At 43.9% G+C, this 17,967-nt stretch overlaps 1 protein-coding gene across 5 annotated transcripts in view; it reads left to right on the top strand.

Annotated features, from left to right (window-relative positions):
* The window catches only part of STXBP5L (syntaxin binding protein 5L), a 1,301,131-nt gene that overhangs the window by 758,087 nt on the left and 525,077 nt on the right, over positions 1-17,967 (top strand). For all 5 annotated transcript variants that reach the window (XM_069202705.1, XM_069202706.1, XM_069202709.1 and 2 more), the window contains exon 12: positions 11,501-11,648. In XM_069202705.1, the coding sequence (XP_069058806.1) occupies positions 11,501-11,648 (148 nt within the window). The remainder of the gene's footprint in view (positions 1-11,500; positions 11,649-17,967) is intronic.

Below are 17,967 nucleotides of genomic sequence, written 5' to 3' on the forward strand. Positions count from 1 at the left end.
CTGGCAGTCCTAATTCGCCAGGGCTACGCTGCAAGCAGCACGGCCCCGGGGATTACGACCCCCTTCTCCACCAGGGGCTACATTGCAATAGCACCGCCATGGAACTGCTGGAGGAGAGAGGGTGCAGGGGGCATCAGGGAGGCCCCTGCACTGCCCATGCACTTGGCATGGGCAGTGCAGGGGCCTCCCTGGCCAACCCCGTCGAGATGTTCACGGTCTGCTATGCAGACATTGAACATCTCAACGGGTGATGGTGTACTCTACACACTACAGCATTGCCCTGGCTCTATTATGAGCCGGCATCAATGTTTTAGGTCGTTTCCCGCTGGGCCAGTGGGCAAAACACCATTTCCGGCCGCTGACACAACATGAAACTCTTAATGGGGCCCGCCGGGGGCAGACACACTGGCGGCAAGCTGACCGTTGGGACTTCGGCAGTCAGCCTTTTCCATCCGCCGAAGTCATAATTAACCACATAGTCTCTACCAGATAATGCGTTACCAAAAGTAAATAACTTGTTCTTCTATGCTGTATATGTTTGTGGGCCCTTTACTTCTTACTTTGTTTCTGAAATGATTGAGCGTTTTGTATAGTAATCATGCAGTAGCTTAGATGATGTCATCAGTGATGTCTTCAATTATGTCATTTGAGAAGTCATCAGTGATATCATCAATGATGTCATTTAACATGTCGTGGGTGATGTAATATGTGAGCTCATAAGCAATAATTGGCAGGAGCACAAGTTATAGTTAACTGGTGAATTTCAGTGGCTCTATGGCATTTAAGCATTAGTTTTTTATTCATTTCAACACCTAGCAATAATGTTACTTAACCTTTGTTTTTTTCAGTCTCTATCCATGTTTTACTGAAAAAGGTCTAACTGGGAATTATTTCCTGTAGTTCACAGTGCTGAATTCATTACCTGGATGTTTAGTTCTTTAAAGAAAAATTAAAAACTTAAATAGCGCATTTAGGGCCAGATGTAATAAAATTCTGAATTGCGACTCGCAATTCAGAATGTAGGATGGTGTCCCTGACACCATCTGCGACTCGCAAGGGGATCGCAAAGACCCACCTCATTAATATTAATGAGGTGGGTCGCAATTTGCGACCCCCTTGAGACTCGCCGCACTCACAGGGATGGTGGCCTGCTGGAGACAGCAGAACACCATGTCTGTGACTGCTTTTAAATAAAGCTGTTTTTTTTTTTAGTAATGCAGCCCGTTTTCCTTAAAGGAAAACGAGATGCATTACAAAACTACAAAATGAAACGTTTCTGTTTCATTTTAGCAGGCAGTGGTCCATAGGACCACTGCCTGCTCTGAAAAAATGTTTTCCATGCCATTCACAAAGGGGGAGGGGTCCCATGGTCAGAGGTCTACAAATTTGGAATTTCCTTAATTTCTCCTAAACTACTGAATGGATTTTAACCAAATAACCAAAGCACAGTCTGCGTACAGAAAGCAAGCTTTCTGCCAAATTTGGTGTAATTCCGTCCAGCGGTTCAGGCTGTACTTTTGTCTAAAGGTCCTAAGGGAATTAACATGGAAAACACATTTTTTTGACCTCCTCACCCCTTTTGCTCAACCCCCAATTGACGGATCACCCCGAAAATTACCATGCGCAACAATAATCACTGGGGCACGTTTTTGGGAAAATGTTGTGAAGATTTGTGAAACGATGCCAAAGATATAGGCATGTCAAAAAACGCTTTTTCTATGGAAACATGGTCCTACTGGACCGCCAGTAGGTGATTGATATATATATATACATATATATATAATTTATATATATATTTATATATGTATATATATATATGTATACCAAACCTCCTGGTGACCAATACTCTGGGGGCAGATACTGCAGCTTTTTATTAAAGTGCTTTCATGCTTTTGCTAATGGTTTCTGGCTCGTGTCAGCTTCCCTGCAGCCTTTCTCACAAAGCATAGGTGCCATTTTAGATCAGCATTATATGTGCATACATTATCATTAACATAGAAAACATACATTATTTGTTTATATTATTTCTTTTTACTTTCCTACAGTGAACTATAATTTTACAGCACACTTTATGTTTCTTAAAAGTACTTCCATCAATATTAGAAAAGTAAACGCTATATCCACATTATAATATTATTTTCTTCTTCTCTTCTCCGAGATTCCTCAGTATAGTGCAATAAAAATCCAAAAATATAGCCACAGTGGGCATACCTATATGTTGATTTTCCAGTCCAATTGATTAGTAATGCTAAAAGAGCAAAGTCAATTATCTTATAAAGACTTTTCTGAAACAGTATCTATAAAAGTGATGTTTCCTATTTTGTACTTAGAAATCTGATTCACCCTTAATTTCTGTTCAATAATGTCATACATCCCAAGTGGGGCTGATACTAATACCTTGTAAACTTTTCAAAGTGCTTATGCTGAAAGTGTTGTTTTTCTTTGTATGTTTCCCTACTCATAAGTGACAAGTGCAAAATTAAAGTGCATAATTGCCTCCACCTTTAACATTTCAAAAGAACAGCAAAGGTGGAAACCCTTTTAGCTGCAATCAACATTTCTTCATTCATTTCAGACAGTTAGTCACTCTGTATAATTGAATTGAACACCAGAACCCCAGGAGGTCTAAATATTGAGGAAGATTTACATACCTACCTACAGAACCTGTACTTAACTATTTATATTTACCTTGTCAATATTTTGGTTGTCAGTGTTTTTGCTACAATGCTTTTGCAGTACAAGGTTTTGAACTTGATATTTTGAGATACAGCCACTGTTTCATATATCGTGAACCAGACCACTGGGGGTGTGGCGAGTTTAGCTCACTGTAATATGGGTGTGGGTGTAACCTGGGGGAAATGAGAGCATCATGCAGTAGCCAAGGGGATAATGTCTAAAACATTTTCACTAGTCCATTGAGGAGATCCTGTGGGTGAGAGAGGAAGCCGTGGCTTTCCGAGTGAGATTTGTATCCAGGCAGCATGTCACCGTCCTGCCAATATTCCCAAAGATGAACAGAGCTTCTGTGTTTGGGAAGGTATTGTGCATTTGTGAGGGTTTGCCATGAAATCAGAGGAGAGATACACTGGAAAGAAGCTCAGTTTCTTCTCATATCCAACCGCCTTTGGCTATTGCTTCACTATTTATCCAGATACTACAACCTGATTTGAAGAACGAACGAGATGGGCAAGTTAAACTTTCATTCTGTTTATGGCACCTCTTCTACATTTATCACATAAGATTACTCATACAGTTCCTGCCTAACTTGTACGTTTGTCTGTTTTAGTTCTGCCACATCTTTTGTGGGTGAAACTAATAGAAGCGTGTCTGCATTTCTGGAAATGTATTGAAAATAGAGTCATGTATGGCATACCGCCATCTTTTTATTTGAGGCCACCGTAGATAATGCTTAGTGGGGCGGTTAAAAAATACAGGAAAGAATAAATATCAAAAAAATTATAACAAATGCAAGCAGATATAATGTATATCCATGTGGTATGGTATTGACTTGGGACCATAGAAGGGATAAGAATCCTAGATTGCGTCATCGGCACCCTGAATGGCATTGGCAGAGAGGGACAGGGTGCTCAGAATGTGAGAGGTGTTTTTCTTTTTTTAATTGAAGGTAGTGTCCACTTCATCTTGATGGCAGTGAAGAAGGTTTATCCTACTTAAGTAGATGTTAAGACCCTGATTAGGAGTATGCCAGTTTTTACTGTGGGGGATACCGTCAGGCTGGAATCCCCAATACCAGCTGGTAACTCTGCACCAAAAAAACAGTTATTATGAGTTTTCTCCAGGTGATGGGGAGTAAGCACACAAACTTGAAGATACCTTGTCCTTTTTAGTGTTCCCTGATTCAAGGTAGAAAAATGCTGACATTTTCTACCTGCTCTGTTAGTGGGAGGACTCATGGGAGTTGAGGGATTTTGTTAGAGGACCAGGAAGTTTGCCAGGTTTTAGCAAGTCAGGTGAGAGCGCTGTTTATGTCCCCCATGCTGCTGCAGGGTGGAAGGTAGGCTGTGCTCATGCAATCAGCCCCTGCCCCTGCAACATGAAAGAGAGGTCCGATATCTCTGGGCCCAGAATATCAGGTTCAGAGTTTGCAGACCCGATAATTCCAGGCACTAGGAATTGATGGTGTAAAACTTCCAACCAGAGATGTCACTATGGGTGACTTCCCACCATTCATCATTAGGGGTATGGGACACGTTAGTAATATCGGCATCTATGTACTAATGTACTATCCCAGTCAGGTCCAGATACACTTCTGAGGGGAGATTCTGATGCACCTTAATGTCTTTCTGGAAGGAAGACTGTGAGTTATTTCACAAATATGGCATTACCAAGCCTTGGTCGACAAGGAGTCAAGGAAAACAGTGTCTGAAGTGCAGGGGTGAGTAAAGTGTAGACTTGCATTACCCTCGAATAATGCTTGTTGGGCCAGTCTGTGGAGTGAAATCCACCCCAGGTTCCAGACATTGACTTTTTATTCCCCAGCAGATTGCTTTGTTTGTAGAATCTGTTTAATGATGTTCCCTTTATTGTGCTTCACAGACACTGATGATGCAATGTACTTGGGTGACTGGTGTCTAAAGGCAAGGGAAGATGGGTTTGCAAGTTCTTCCCTTTGAAAGACACAGCAGTGTCCACCAAGTTGGTAGAGGAATACTGAAACTAGCTTAAGGAGCATGATAGTTGGGAAGAACCAAAGACTCTCTGCAGTGAATTTAGAGCTACAACCAGTGGTCCTTTAATATCTGGAGGAGCTACCAGGGAAGAGGCGAGACACCTGTTAGAAAAGAGGGTTGTGATTGGATTATGGAGCATTAGTGAAGAATAGAGATGGGAGATGAGGTTGATGCTGAGGTTCCAGACTAAAACTGTGGAACTGAAATTAATCTTCCTAACTGAGAAGGACAAAAAGCTGAGGTCTACTAAGCGTGACCATTATGAAAGAGGGAGAAGTGTCCAGACAACCTCACAGCTCATAGTATTCAGGATGAAAGAAAATTATATGCAGGTGGAATTCCAATGGAGGGAGTTGAGGTTCATAACATCGCAGAACTGTTTCCCCCTTCGATAAGCCTTGCAGCAGATCTTTGTTTTGCTTGAATGCCTTGTCCTAGGACGTGCCTGTGTGGGCGGTTTATGTGTTCTTGGAGTGATGCAATGAATCACACTTAAGGTGGTTTAAATTAGTTTTTACTGTATTTTACCTCAGAAACTGCAGCAGGTGTTCATATATTGTAAGACGAAATATAAAAATGTTATCTCCCTTGTGAGGCAAACAAAAGTGTTGTCTTCATCTGCGTGCTGGAGGGCAGGTGTAAGCAGGTGTGAATATAGTTGAAAAAGTCATCTCTTACAAAAACATGTAACATATTCCATTTATGGTCGATTTTTTGGTCATTACTCTATGATTTACAATTGTAAAAAAACAGAAGCACCACTTTTGTTCACAGTACGATTGTTAAAGGAGCTGTAAAAAGCTTATTGCAGATGGCAGAAGATGTTTAATATTTATATTGGCTAATATCAACGTAACTGATATTAACCAGATTTTCCTTAGGAATCTTCCTAGGTAGTTCAGCACAAAGGTTTATGATACTTTTTGGGGGGATTCTCACTTTCTGACAGTATAATCTTCATTGTATTAGTCCACAAATTGTTCTGCCTGTGATGATGTTACTCATTTTGTATGAATAACCCAATTGAAATCCGGGTAATCACTGGTATGATGTAAAAATAGAGGGAAATCAAATGATTACACACTATGGTGCCGTCATTAGGGGGAGTGAATGCTTCTCCTTTCTTTGGGTAGGTTGGTAACTTGAAAAGCCAGGTCTTCAGCTTCTTGCAGAATTCAAGAAGAGAGGAGAAGGCTCTGTTGTGGAGTCTGAAGTAGTTTTACACTTTAGCAGCAATGTAAAAGAGTGGTTGTCTGGTTCTGTGAATGCGTGGATGTGTGTGAACAGGAGTCAAATGGAGCAACGTGTCAGATGGTTGGGAGAAGGAGATGTGGCTGTTCAGGAAGGTAGGAGCCTAAATTATGTTGTGCCTTGAATGTTTGGAGTTTGAATGGAGTTTCTGTATTTGGAGCCAGTGGAACTCTCTGAAGTTTGGTGTGGTGTGAGTTCTGTATGGGAGGTTGAGGATGGGTCTGGCTGCCAAGTTCTGGATGGTGGTTTGTAGTCTTTTGGTCAGTTGCTTGGTGATCCTGGTGTAGAGGGTTTTCCCTTAGTCCAACTAACCAGTAACTAGGGCGTGACAGTTTTTTTGGTGCTGTTTGGGAGCCTTTTGAGAACCTTCCTCAGCATCTTCAGGGTGTGGAAGCTGAATGCAGTGACAGCGTTGACTTGTGCGGTTCTGTGCATTCTGCTGTTGAAGATGGTTTCTGGCATAAGTGATGGGTTTGGTGGTTGTAGATATGAGTTTGGTTGAACACCAGTTGGAGTCCCATGTCAAGGTGTTCTTCCATTCTTACGCTTGTTCTTACTTCTGTCATGTCAGTCTTGAGCCTGAGACAGTTGGCTTTTGCCCAGTTAGCGACTTTGGTCATGCAGGCAGTGAACCTGTTTCTTGTGTCTGGAGTTGTGACTGAGAGGGAGAGTATGAGTTGCGTGTCGTCATAGGCGAGGATTTTGATGTGTGCACGTATGACATTGTTCAAGGGGATTATGTATGCGTTGCTGGTGAGGCTGAATTACGAACCTTGAGGCACTCCTCAGATGACGAGGAGTAAGATGGAAGGCTGATAGCTTGGGTTCTATCAGTTAAGAAGGGGCAAACCCCGCGGAGAGCGGGTCTTTGGATGCCAATCTTGGGCATGCGCTTGAAGGGGATGGGGTGTGAGACTGTACCAAAGGCTGCAGAGAGTTCCAGGAGAATGAGGACTGCTGGGTCTCCTCTGTCAAGGATCATGTGAATAACCTCCGTGGTGGTGATGGGTGCTGTTTCTGTACTGTGGTTGGGCCTGAATCCAGACCTCATATCATTGAGGAGTTGGGGTTACTGAGGTGGTCGGTGAGGCGTAATTTGATTAGTTTCTCTGAGACCCAGGGTGTATATAATAGGAAGGAGATGGGTCTGTAGTTGGAGAGCGTGACTATGTTAGCAGATGCTTCCTTGAAGTGGGGCATATCGATGGGTGTTTCCTGGTTTCCGAGAATGTGGCTGAGTCTATTGAGGGCTTGAAGATTGGTCTTAGTGCTTCACTAGGCAGGAGTCCTTTGGTGAAGGTGTGGTAGGATCAAGGGTCAGATGGGGTCCCTGAGTGAATGTCTTCATTGTAGTGTCAGTTTCAATGGTGGTAATGGTCGGCCATAAGTTCGGGATTCATTCTACACCATGATGGGAAGTTGAGATGCATCTGTTAAGCCTCAAAGTTGCCATATATGGATGTGATTTTCTTACAGAAGAATTCCGAGATCTTGTTGCAAAGTTTTTGTGAGGATGTGTTGTTGTTGGAGGTTGCAGGAGGAACAGTCATATCTTTGATGATGACAAACATTTCCTTGTTGCTGTTTCTGCTGACATTGGTGTTCTGTATCTACTGGTGGTAGCGACTTGAGGATGTCTTTATCCATGGGGTCTTGACTTGTGCTCCATTGCTTACAGCAGCATTTCATCACCCTGAGTTCCCCTCTTTACCAACTATCCTGTGCTTGAGCTCTTACCTCTGAGTAGTGTTTGAGGCGTGAGAGGGTGTTGGACGCATGCAGTGATCCAGTAGTTGAGGTTTTTGATGGCTTTCACCAAGTTTCTGGTGTGCTCGGGCTGCCGTACGGAGAGGGTGGAACCCCAGTCCTCGCCCATAATACTTTTGCAGCTGGTGGTGGTGCTGGATGGGTATGTTGAAACTGCCAAGGGTGTGGACTATTCAGGTCATAGTTGCTGGCTTGTCAATTCCGTTGTTGCTCATTGAGGAGAAATCATCTCCAATAGGTGCCTAGCAGTGGGGGTGGGGGGGTTCTGTAACATGTGGATGGGGCCAAGGAGTCCGAGGCTTTCTAGAAGGGCAATAGAGTTTGGATTGGTGTGGTCTTCTAAGTGAACGTTGAGGTCTCCGAGGAGGATGAAGGTGCTGTCGTTGATGATGAGAGGTGTGAAGAAGTCTGTGATGTTGCTGGTGAAATAGGTTCAAGTCCTTGTGGTCTGTATACGCGGGTTCTGCCCTGGGAGAAGCTGGCTGTGATGCTTACCTTGAACATGAGGTGTTCCATATAGATGGTGGGCATGTCCATGAGGTGGGGTCCCTGATGGGTTCTTTGAAGATGATAGCAGCTCCGTCTCCAGGCTCGTTCTTAGTGTCTTGACTGTCTTTCTTGTAGCTGGTGGGATGGCTGTAGCGATGTCTGGTGCAGAGTTTTGGTTTTAACCATGCTCTTGTGAGGAAGAGCAGGTCTGACGTGTGATCACACAGTAGGTACCACACCTCTGTGACGTGTTTGGTGAGTGAGGTTTTGAGTAGCATGCCTGTAAATTTGGCATGTTGTGTGGTTGGTTTGTGTGAGCAGGAGGCTGGTTTGTGTTAATGTGAGTGAGAGGGGTATTGAGTGCTCTTGCTGCAGGAGTGATGGGTGTAGAGTGGGGGAGAGTGCACGAGGATCAGCAGGAGTCGCATGTGAACGCTGCCTCCATTTCGCGCATGCGTAGTGTCAGCAGTGCAGCAAGTGGCTGCGAGTGTACAAAAAAACAGAGGGCGCCCTATAACCCTAACCTGCCCAGGGTCACACAACATCATGAATACAAAATATCAGCAGGTCGGGACAAATACAATCATTGATTTAAGAAACCAGTGCTCAATCCTGATCTCTGGGGACAATTTCTTTCCCTTATTTATTTGAATTATTTTGATAACAAAGGTCAGCAGTGGTTATTCTGTAAACATTCTATAACATAAATATATCCAAAACATAGAAATATACATGATATCACAAACAATTATGACAAGAGACCAACTCCCTGAGTCGTGCGGTGTCACAAAGGAGGGTTATGCCCCTCGTTAATTCTTTACCTTGTGGTCACTATCATGAAATTAAAGTTGTGATCCACTGAAAATGCAATGGCTGAGGGCCTTAGCTGCACCCAGGTGTCAGATACCTATCTATTTACTTCCAAAGGTATTGTCTAGTGCATATCTCGTTTCTTAATACATTGACTTGTAAGCCCTCAGTCTCGCACAAGATGTGTCGACGCGTTTCGGCCTATCCGGTCGTGGCCTCATCAGGACTCGAGAAGGGCAGAACCGCCTCTACAAAAATCAACAACAAACATGAACCTGTACCATTCCAAATGGTACCAAGGGAGTCAGAATACCAACAAAATATGAGTCAATATCACCAAAAACACGTGAGTTCCGTCATGCATCAACTCATGCCACTTGCACCACTGTGTGGAGAAGAGGATCACGGAATATTAAATTAAAGCCAATTGATTAAAAGAGCCTGTGCCAAAAGCCTAACGTGGGTAACATGCTTTATGTAGACATTGGGCGTGCATTACTAACATATGGTGCCGTCCCTACAAGGGAAGAAATTATATTTACCTATTATTCTGTTGGCAGCAAAGATACTTGCAATTAGCCCCATCTATTAGCCAAAGGATACCTGGCCAACCAAGAAAAACGCATTAGAGTATAGCTGTGAACGGAACCTGGCACCAACTATTAAACACGCGCCCCTGTGTGGCATACACAAGGAACCGGTGTTATATTGTGCTCTTACTTTATCTTCTTAGTCTTTGGAGGAAAAAAGCACCCTCTGCACTTCTGGTGCTTCTATTGTATGCTGCCGTAATAGGGAAAGAACAATTCCCTCGCCTACAACATAAACGGCAGCTATCATGTATTTTTAGCATTCATCATAGCTCGAGCAGAGAACAAAGCATCTCGCTACAAGATAAGGGGTCTACGCTCAGACTTACTCAGACGGGGCGCAGAGCGCTTTTGTCGCTCCAGTCGGGGATCGTTGCTTAATCCTCCTCGCGTGTGCCAAGAAACAGCAACGCTGGAGTCCTCGCGCGTGTGGATAATAACGCTGACGAGTGCCCATGCACTAGCTCACATTGACCGATGAACTTTGGGGAACAACGGCGGCCATCTTAGAGTAACCCCGATCTCCGTCATCTAGACAAAAGGGGAAACTCTCTAACTATTGTATAAGAGGGCTCTGCAAGCTACAGGGGAATCTGCTATCGGACTCTAATCTATAGAGCCTATTGTCACCTGAAAACACCACTAGGTGCGAGCCGGATAGAGAAACAACACGGCCATTTTGGGGTTAGTGCCCCCATTATTTTTACGAATCACTGTCAAAAGTGTTGGTGCAACAATGCCCTCATAACGCGACTAATACATATGGGAATGTATAAACCAAACACTTTGGTGAACTTACAGAAACTCCATTATATATTGCAAGGTATTCTATATATACAAAAAATACTGGCATTCCACTTGTGTATCTCTGTCATACAACTCAACAAAAGTTGTTGACCAATCAGCTAATTAATGTCCAAACTTCATCACAATCATTTAGTCCAATTTTAGCTTTTTGGAATTTTTCAATTAGCCTAGCTTCCAATTTCAACAGTCTTGTTGTCATTGATGGTCCATCCAATTTGGGTTGTATCACTGCTAGTACTGTCCAGCGTATATCTTCCGCTGTATGTGTATACTCCAGAAAGTGTTCAACGAGTGGTGCTCCTTTTATTGCACATATCACACAGTAGGTACCACACCTCTGTGACGTGTTTGGTGAGTGAGGTTTTGAGTAGCATGCCTGTAAATTTGTCATGTTGTGTGGTTGGTTTGTGTGAGCAGGAGTCTGGTTTGTGTTAATGTGAGTGAGAGGGGTATTGAGTGCTCTTGCTGCAGGAGTGATGGGTGTAGAGTGGGGGAGAGTGCACGAGGTTCAGCAGGAGTCGCATGTGAACGCTGCCTCCATGTCGTGCATGTGTAGTGTCAGTAGTGCAGCAAGTGGCTGCCAGGGCTGAGAGTGTGGAGAAGCGCGGTTTAGTAGCAGTGGGTAGGAGGAAGACCAGCGTTCTTGCCACTGGGCGTGGTCCAGGCACAGACAGTAGCAGATGGGCTTGCCTTGGGCATGCCTTCATCACGCCAGCAGCATGCCCGCTGCATGCATCTGCTGCGCATCCGCTCTGCGTCCGCATTAAGTAGGTCCCGAGGGTGGGGAGCACCAGGGTTCACAAAATGAAGAGGAGCACAAGAAAAACATGCTTACAAAACGTTTTAAAACGAGATAAAGGGAATTCGTGTTTCTTAACAGCAGGGAGCACCATTTTTTTGTAAAAGTTAATGCCCTTTTAAAGTGGAAACCCTGTATTATCCTTTGTTTTGTTTCATTAAGTAATTGTAGGCAATTGTTATGTCTTCCTAAAATATATTTGGCTGGAGAAAGGTACTTTCATATTTCACAAATTCTCCTCAAGGAATTGTATTCTTGTTTGGTTTCTAATCGATAATATGTTCTGTATTCATCAGCTTCCCGATCTTTGAAAATCCCTATTCCATGGACATCCACGAATCTCCGGTGACCTGCACGGAATACTTCGCCGACTGCCCTCCAGATCTCATCCCAGCGCTTTACTCGGTGGGCGCCAAGCACAAAAAGCAAGGCTACAGCAACAAGGTATCTCTTCCACTAGTTCAGCAAAAGTGCATTTGAATATTAAATTTACCTATTCAGATTAACACAGATTGAGAAAAATTAAAGTTTGAAAATCAGTGTTTTCGTAAATTTTGTGTATTGTACGTGGCGTACGAGTGAACAAAATGATGTATCTAAAATAAATTATGCTTTCACAGTAAACATTTTTTATTAAAGTTATCTGGTATACAGTGATACTCTGTATTTGGAAACACATGACCAGTAAATAATGGAAAATCTACTATATGTCTAGTAATAGGGAAGGAAAATACTGCCCTCTCGCAGAGACATTTACAAGGGAATATATGATTGTAAAGTTAAATATTCTTGTTTCCCCCCTTATTATTATAGCTCCTAGAAGGCGTTTACGCAACTAAAGAATGTTCTTCAGAACAATCACACATTTGTGTTAGATAATATTAAGATCAATTCGGTTTGTTTTAAGACTGCATTTTGACAATAGTCGGACAAATGTGCTCTCTGGGAACACAATGTAGATACGGAGTAAATGTGCCCAGGTGTGTGTGATCACAGATGTCGGAGCTCCTAGTTCCCCCATCCCCCCCTTCACCCCTACGCAAATACCATTTAAAGTGCAGTTTCTCAGGTTTGCTTTTGATCTTCAAATTATTGTAGAACTAAGTACCATTGTTGTCTCTGTAAGAAAATAATACCTTAGGCAGCTTTGCAGCCTGACCTTTTAACCAGTTTGAAAGCTAATGTATTGTGTTATGGCTAAATGTTTCAGTTATTCTAAAAAAGGTATAACAACTTGAGTGGTTAAAAGCTTGTTTGCTGGATTCTCTCCTGCCTGCTCACTTACACCTTGCAGCATCAAGTCTGCACCTCAGTTCATGCTTTCCCCCTTGTATCTACCTTTGACCTCCTTATAAAACCAGCAGCTAGTTTACCTGACAGGTATTGAGCCCATGGGTTGAATTCTCCCGTGATGATAACTATGCAAAAGTAGTGGTCACAGTGGATAGGAAAGGGAAACATCTCTTTAGTTTTGACTGGTTTCTACCTGGGGTTGGTGTAGTCCAGTTGCTCTAACTTCTTATTAAGACAAGTGCTTTTGGAATAAGCCAAGACATTCTGTCACCTTGGTGGTGGACCCCATACTTGATACAAAGTCTCTAATTTCCCAGATTTGTAGGGGTTTGTTTTTTTTAACCCATAAGTACAAGGACTTGGTTCAATGTGCTACACTGAGGATTAAACGCTATTTGGACTGCAGCCCTGTCACTAACCCACCAGTAGTCCTGCTTGAGCAGTGTTGTCAGATACACACAGAGTGGCAACCCAAACAATCTTTCACTCTTGAACAGCACAATCAAGCACAGTGCCGGGCGCAACAGTGATTCGTATAAAACTTGTATTTTAAAAGTCTTTATCTAGTACTTAAAACGTGCACACTAATCACATTGCATGAAATTAATTATACACGTGGTAGCAGAACGAATAAAATGAACATTCCTAACATGTTTTAAAAAGCTCCTAGTATCCTACCACCCTGTAGTTATTCCTAAACACTACACTATATGTTAGTCATAGCAAACTTGCTTCCAGAGTTTCTTAAAGATGATCACACATCGTATCCGTTGACAGCCAGCACAACTGTCCTCTATAAGAGTTCTGTGGGAGAAGGAAGTGTACTCTGGATGAAAGAGCAATTCCAGGTAGAACTTTCTGGACAAGAGTGACCCCTGGCGACAATCTTAGCGTGAGGACCTCTCCATAATTCATGGTCAAATCCTGGACTTTTTATAGGGTTCGACTTCGACCACTCATTTATTTGGTACTTTGAAAATAAAATGTGTCTCAGAGACATGATATTATTAACCGAGTAAGCTATCAGGACACAAAATGTGTGAGCTCTAGCTGCATGTTGGTTTTAAGTGATGATTACTAAAACCTTGAGATCTACACAGCAGTGAGGCCATGTTAGATCTGTGCCGCCTGTCGTTGAAGGTGAACATGAAGTGAGCAGCCCTGAACATGGCTTTCACATGTTCAACTGACGATATGCATTGCAGGCAAGAAAATGGAAAAAGAGGCTAACTTAGCCTTACTAAAATCTCATCATGTTCACGACTAAGATGTGAAGTAGCTCTTAAAAAAGTCCTTCAATTCTCATCTCCATCTCTGTTCCTCTGTCTCCTCAAAATAGAGAGATTGGTTAGTGAAAAAGTCAGTAGAAGTATAAATCATGTTTCAATGAGCAACATGTAGCTTATTCCAGATTTGCTAGTCTAGTTAGGAGTTTATAAGGCATACGTCAGCACCGGCCTAGCGACTGTAACCATGTAGTGATCAATTAACTGCTGGAAAGTTGAGAACTCTCCTGGACCAGTGAATTAACTACAGGACATATCACGATCTTGGGACTGCTCAGCAGGATGGTTAGTTTAGACAGCTCAGCATCACTAGGGTATCTCACGTGAATTTCATTGTAGAAGCGGAAATTCTGCTCAAGGCCAGGCCCTTCCCAAAAACGGGAAGTTATGCGCAAGATAAACTCATCTAGATTTCAAAAAGTGCAAGGCCATAGTGTTCCCATGATGGACTAGGACCAGGGTTAGTTGTGTGCTTTCTTTGGGTCTGTAGTGCACAGTTCGCCCATCATTCCTGCGCACTCACCTGTGGCTCAGGTGCCTGAAGAGGGTGAGGGGACACGTGAGCATGCATTAGAGGGCCGTGGAGGGTGTGGAGGGATCCCACTAATGCATACGGGACCTGTAGAGCTGGAACCCCTACAACATCATCCGCAGGACAAACAGCCAAAGTGGCCAGCGCCTTAACAGACCCCAGCCAGAGCATGCATGTACCCTGGGGAGTAGGCAGCAGGGTGTTCTTCCCCACAGCACCAGGGGGCGCTCCAGAGCAGCCTCGCTGTGCACTAGCCCAGCTCCACCAGGCGGTGGTGCTAGAGTCACGACAGCTGTATCCTGATGGCCAGCGTGGCGAGTGGCCACAGAGTCTGCAGTGTCCAGCCAGGGCAGATGTAAATCACCCGGCATGGCATCAGAAACAGGGTACATGTGGTAACTGATCGAAGTGTTTAATACTTAAAAATGGTCGGGAAAAGTGCGCAAAATCCTTTTAAGGATCCACCAACTAATCCCATGTGTTGTGGCGCTCTACGACAGCCCAGCATCCTTTCCCGCGAGGCCACGGCGCGCCTCAATCTCAGGTATTGATACAACTTTCTAGGACTAGAAAATAAACAGTGTCCGGTGGCCTTTCAGCTTACTACACGCCAGTTCTGTTGTGGAACTCTGAAACAGTCTGGAAATAGTTAGCCGGACACTTGCACGTTTAGAACTTTCTTCTAACCAATCACGATCTTTTAGGACCGGATCAGTGACGAGTTTCCAGGTGTTGTTTTCAGGATCCCTACAATGATTGATGTCTCCAATAAGTTTTATGACTTTGAAAAAGTGTTGGGCGTTTGCGGTGAAAACTTTCGAGAAAATTGCATATTTGTTTACTAAATAGTGCCTCAGTGTTAAATGGTAAACATATTTTCGCCATTATTGTACCAATAACAAAGTGTTTAAAGGCCTTGCATAACATGTATAACTAATCGAAATCGTTGGGCTTTTCTATAGCTTTTTGCCAACCAATTTAGCAAAACAAAAAGTGCACAACCTCACCATATATATATATATATCATGAATATGGAGGCATTTCAGGCTCAGTACGCCCAGTTTCACAGCTCTGCGGGGTCTGTCTTCTGTTGTCATCCTGGTGAATGTATGAGGCCCTCGGTGTGCTATGGCTCACTCTCCTGTTCCTGGAGCTGATCCCTCATGGTTAGGTGCATCACTTTAGCCTTCTCCCTTCAGATGCCCCAGGACTTACACCTTTGACTTGAGGACATCTTGCTAACATGCAAGGACAGTGTCATGCGGACAGTCAGGGGCGGCTTTAGCGCTGGTGGCACCCGGTGCGACAATCTTTTTTGGCACCTGATCGGAATCCTCCTCGGATTCCCTCACTGCCACCCATCAAAAATGACCCTCATCTCTCCATAGCTCCTCTCTCACATACATTTCATTTTCTTTAAAGCGCTTGTAAAGGCTGCTTTCCTAATCCACTCAGCTATTCACATAAAATACAGATCTGTTCTTTGCAGGAGGCACATTAACCCTCGGCGCAACTTTATGGAGAGTCAAAGCTGCCGCTACACAAAACTCTGATCTCTCTATCTAGCAGGAATATTAATCACAAGAGTTAGCTTGCCATTTTTATTACTGCCTTTTTATGTGGTAAGTTATTGCTAACCCCACCTCCCCCACGAGGTCAGTGCTCCCCCACCAGGTCAGCGCCCAGTGCGGCCGCACAGGTCGCTTCCCCCTAAAGCTGGCCTATATGGATTTATTACGAAGGGTATTTGAAGACTCAACTGTTACACTCTTCTCTGCTGTTTCCTGACTTGTTATAAAGGACTGCGCTGCCCCTGTCCTAGGCTCGCATCTTACAAGTTCCACAAATAAATAAGTAAACACGCAAAGAAATACATTGAAGATCAGCAACTAGACAAAGGTTCTTGACTGGGCATCCCCACTCCAGGTGGGCTTTTGCACAATACTGTGCCCTCCCGACCTCTCAATATGAACTTAAACCTTAACACTGGCTATTGGCTACTAATTCTAAACTTTTATCTTTGACTTTTAGTTTCTCCCTAATTCTGTAACTCTCCACTGTGGCCACAATGTGTCCTGTGCCCTTTGCACAGCATTGTTACTTTTAAGCTTTGACTATCAAGCCCTGTCCGCCTGCATCAGTGATGCCTGGCTCTTCCATTCGTAGACTGCAGCCCCCGCTGTGGGTTTTCTAAAGCCGCTGAATGAATGACCAAGTTGTGATCCTTCACACAATGGTGACCGCTCAACACTGCCAATAGCTTCCTCTAGGTTTAGCCTCGGCTTCCTGCTGATCTATATTTGTGTACCAAGGAGAAGTGGACAGCACAAGTCTTCTTATATTTGAAGTATCGGTGCTCTGGGAACCAGAGGAGGTGAGCCATAAAGAGAAATTTGTTGGAACCGGTCAGTGTTTATAGCTGTTCCAGCCAGCCACAACATATTTGCATGTCAAAGGAGTGAACACCCTGGAACGTCCGTTCCACCAATTGTCACGGTTAGTTTGCCAGAACAATAGGTTGTGCACCCGCCTCGCCACCAATAAATGAAACAGAGCGGAAGTGCCTCCCTGCACTTATAAATAGATCTTGGCCATCTCTCCAAGAAGAGCCATTGCTTTCTCTATGGATAGACAACCCTCACAGCAAGGCATCGGCAAAACCACCTTTGCCCAGATTGAAGATCCAACCCACTACCACACACACAATAAGATCAAACACACTGCTTATGGCTCAGTGATCAGAGGACAAAAACCCTTTCGGAGCCACAACTCTCATTACGACATCAACCAGTAAAAATCCAGAAAAGAGCACTGTTAGGCTTTTTTTAGTGAAGGATAGAAAGAGGGGGGGCACTTTTGCACTTAATATGTGCTAATATTGTATGTTTGAAATGTTAACCCAATATCACCTCTCACTCCTCGTTGCTGATATCAACCAGTGACCCCGGGTGCTAAGCCTCTGGTAAGAAATCCTACAAGGTGGATGGGACCTAACCATAACATCAGCTGTTAAAACCCAAACCCTAACTTCCATCGAGCAGGCCCCCAAAATTCAAACTAATCTCAAAAGAAAATCAAGACAGATTGTGGAGACAAACTCAAGTCTGTCCAGAACACCCTTACCCCCTTGATAGTCATTGAAGCACAGATGATTGCTGGGTCAGTCTACTGCATGAAAAGAAGTCAAGGTGGAGTGGAAGACGGATTGGACCCTGTAGGCGCTCATCACTGGGGGAAGAGGCTCCTTTTCCATAAATGTGGGTAGGAGTGGTAAATGAATGGGAGAGGGAGCAACCTGACCTTAGCTATACAAACAGACATGACGTAGTTGTGTGCTGCAAGGCGGTGGGCCTGGTGCCTGGACAGAAGTCCTGTGTACCGGAGGGTGGGTGGTAGCAGACAGTGGAAGGGGATGATAAAGTGCGTAGCTGGATTCCTATGGGTCAAAAGAAAATTATGGGAAGGAGCTGAAGAGGGAGTGGGCAAGTGTGGAAAAGTAGAGAACTGTTTTTTTTAGCTGGCCAACAAACCTGCTAGGCAGCTGCAGTTAGTGGGGCCCACGTCAAGGATGCACCCGGGGAGCCAGGGTAACTTTAGTTGGGGGAAAGCAACTGGGAGATGCTGGAAGGAGAGCTGCAGGTTGGAAAGGACC

The sequence above is a fragment of the Pleurodeles waltl genome, chromosome 8 (assembly GCF_031143425.1).
Source record: "Pleurodeles waltl isolate 20211129_DDA chromosome 8, aPleWal1.hap1.20221129, whole genome shotgun sequence".
NCBI lineage: Eukaryota > Metazoa > Chordata > Amphibia > Caudata > Salamandridae > Pleurodeles > Pleurodeles waltl.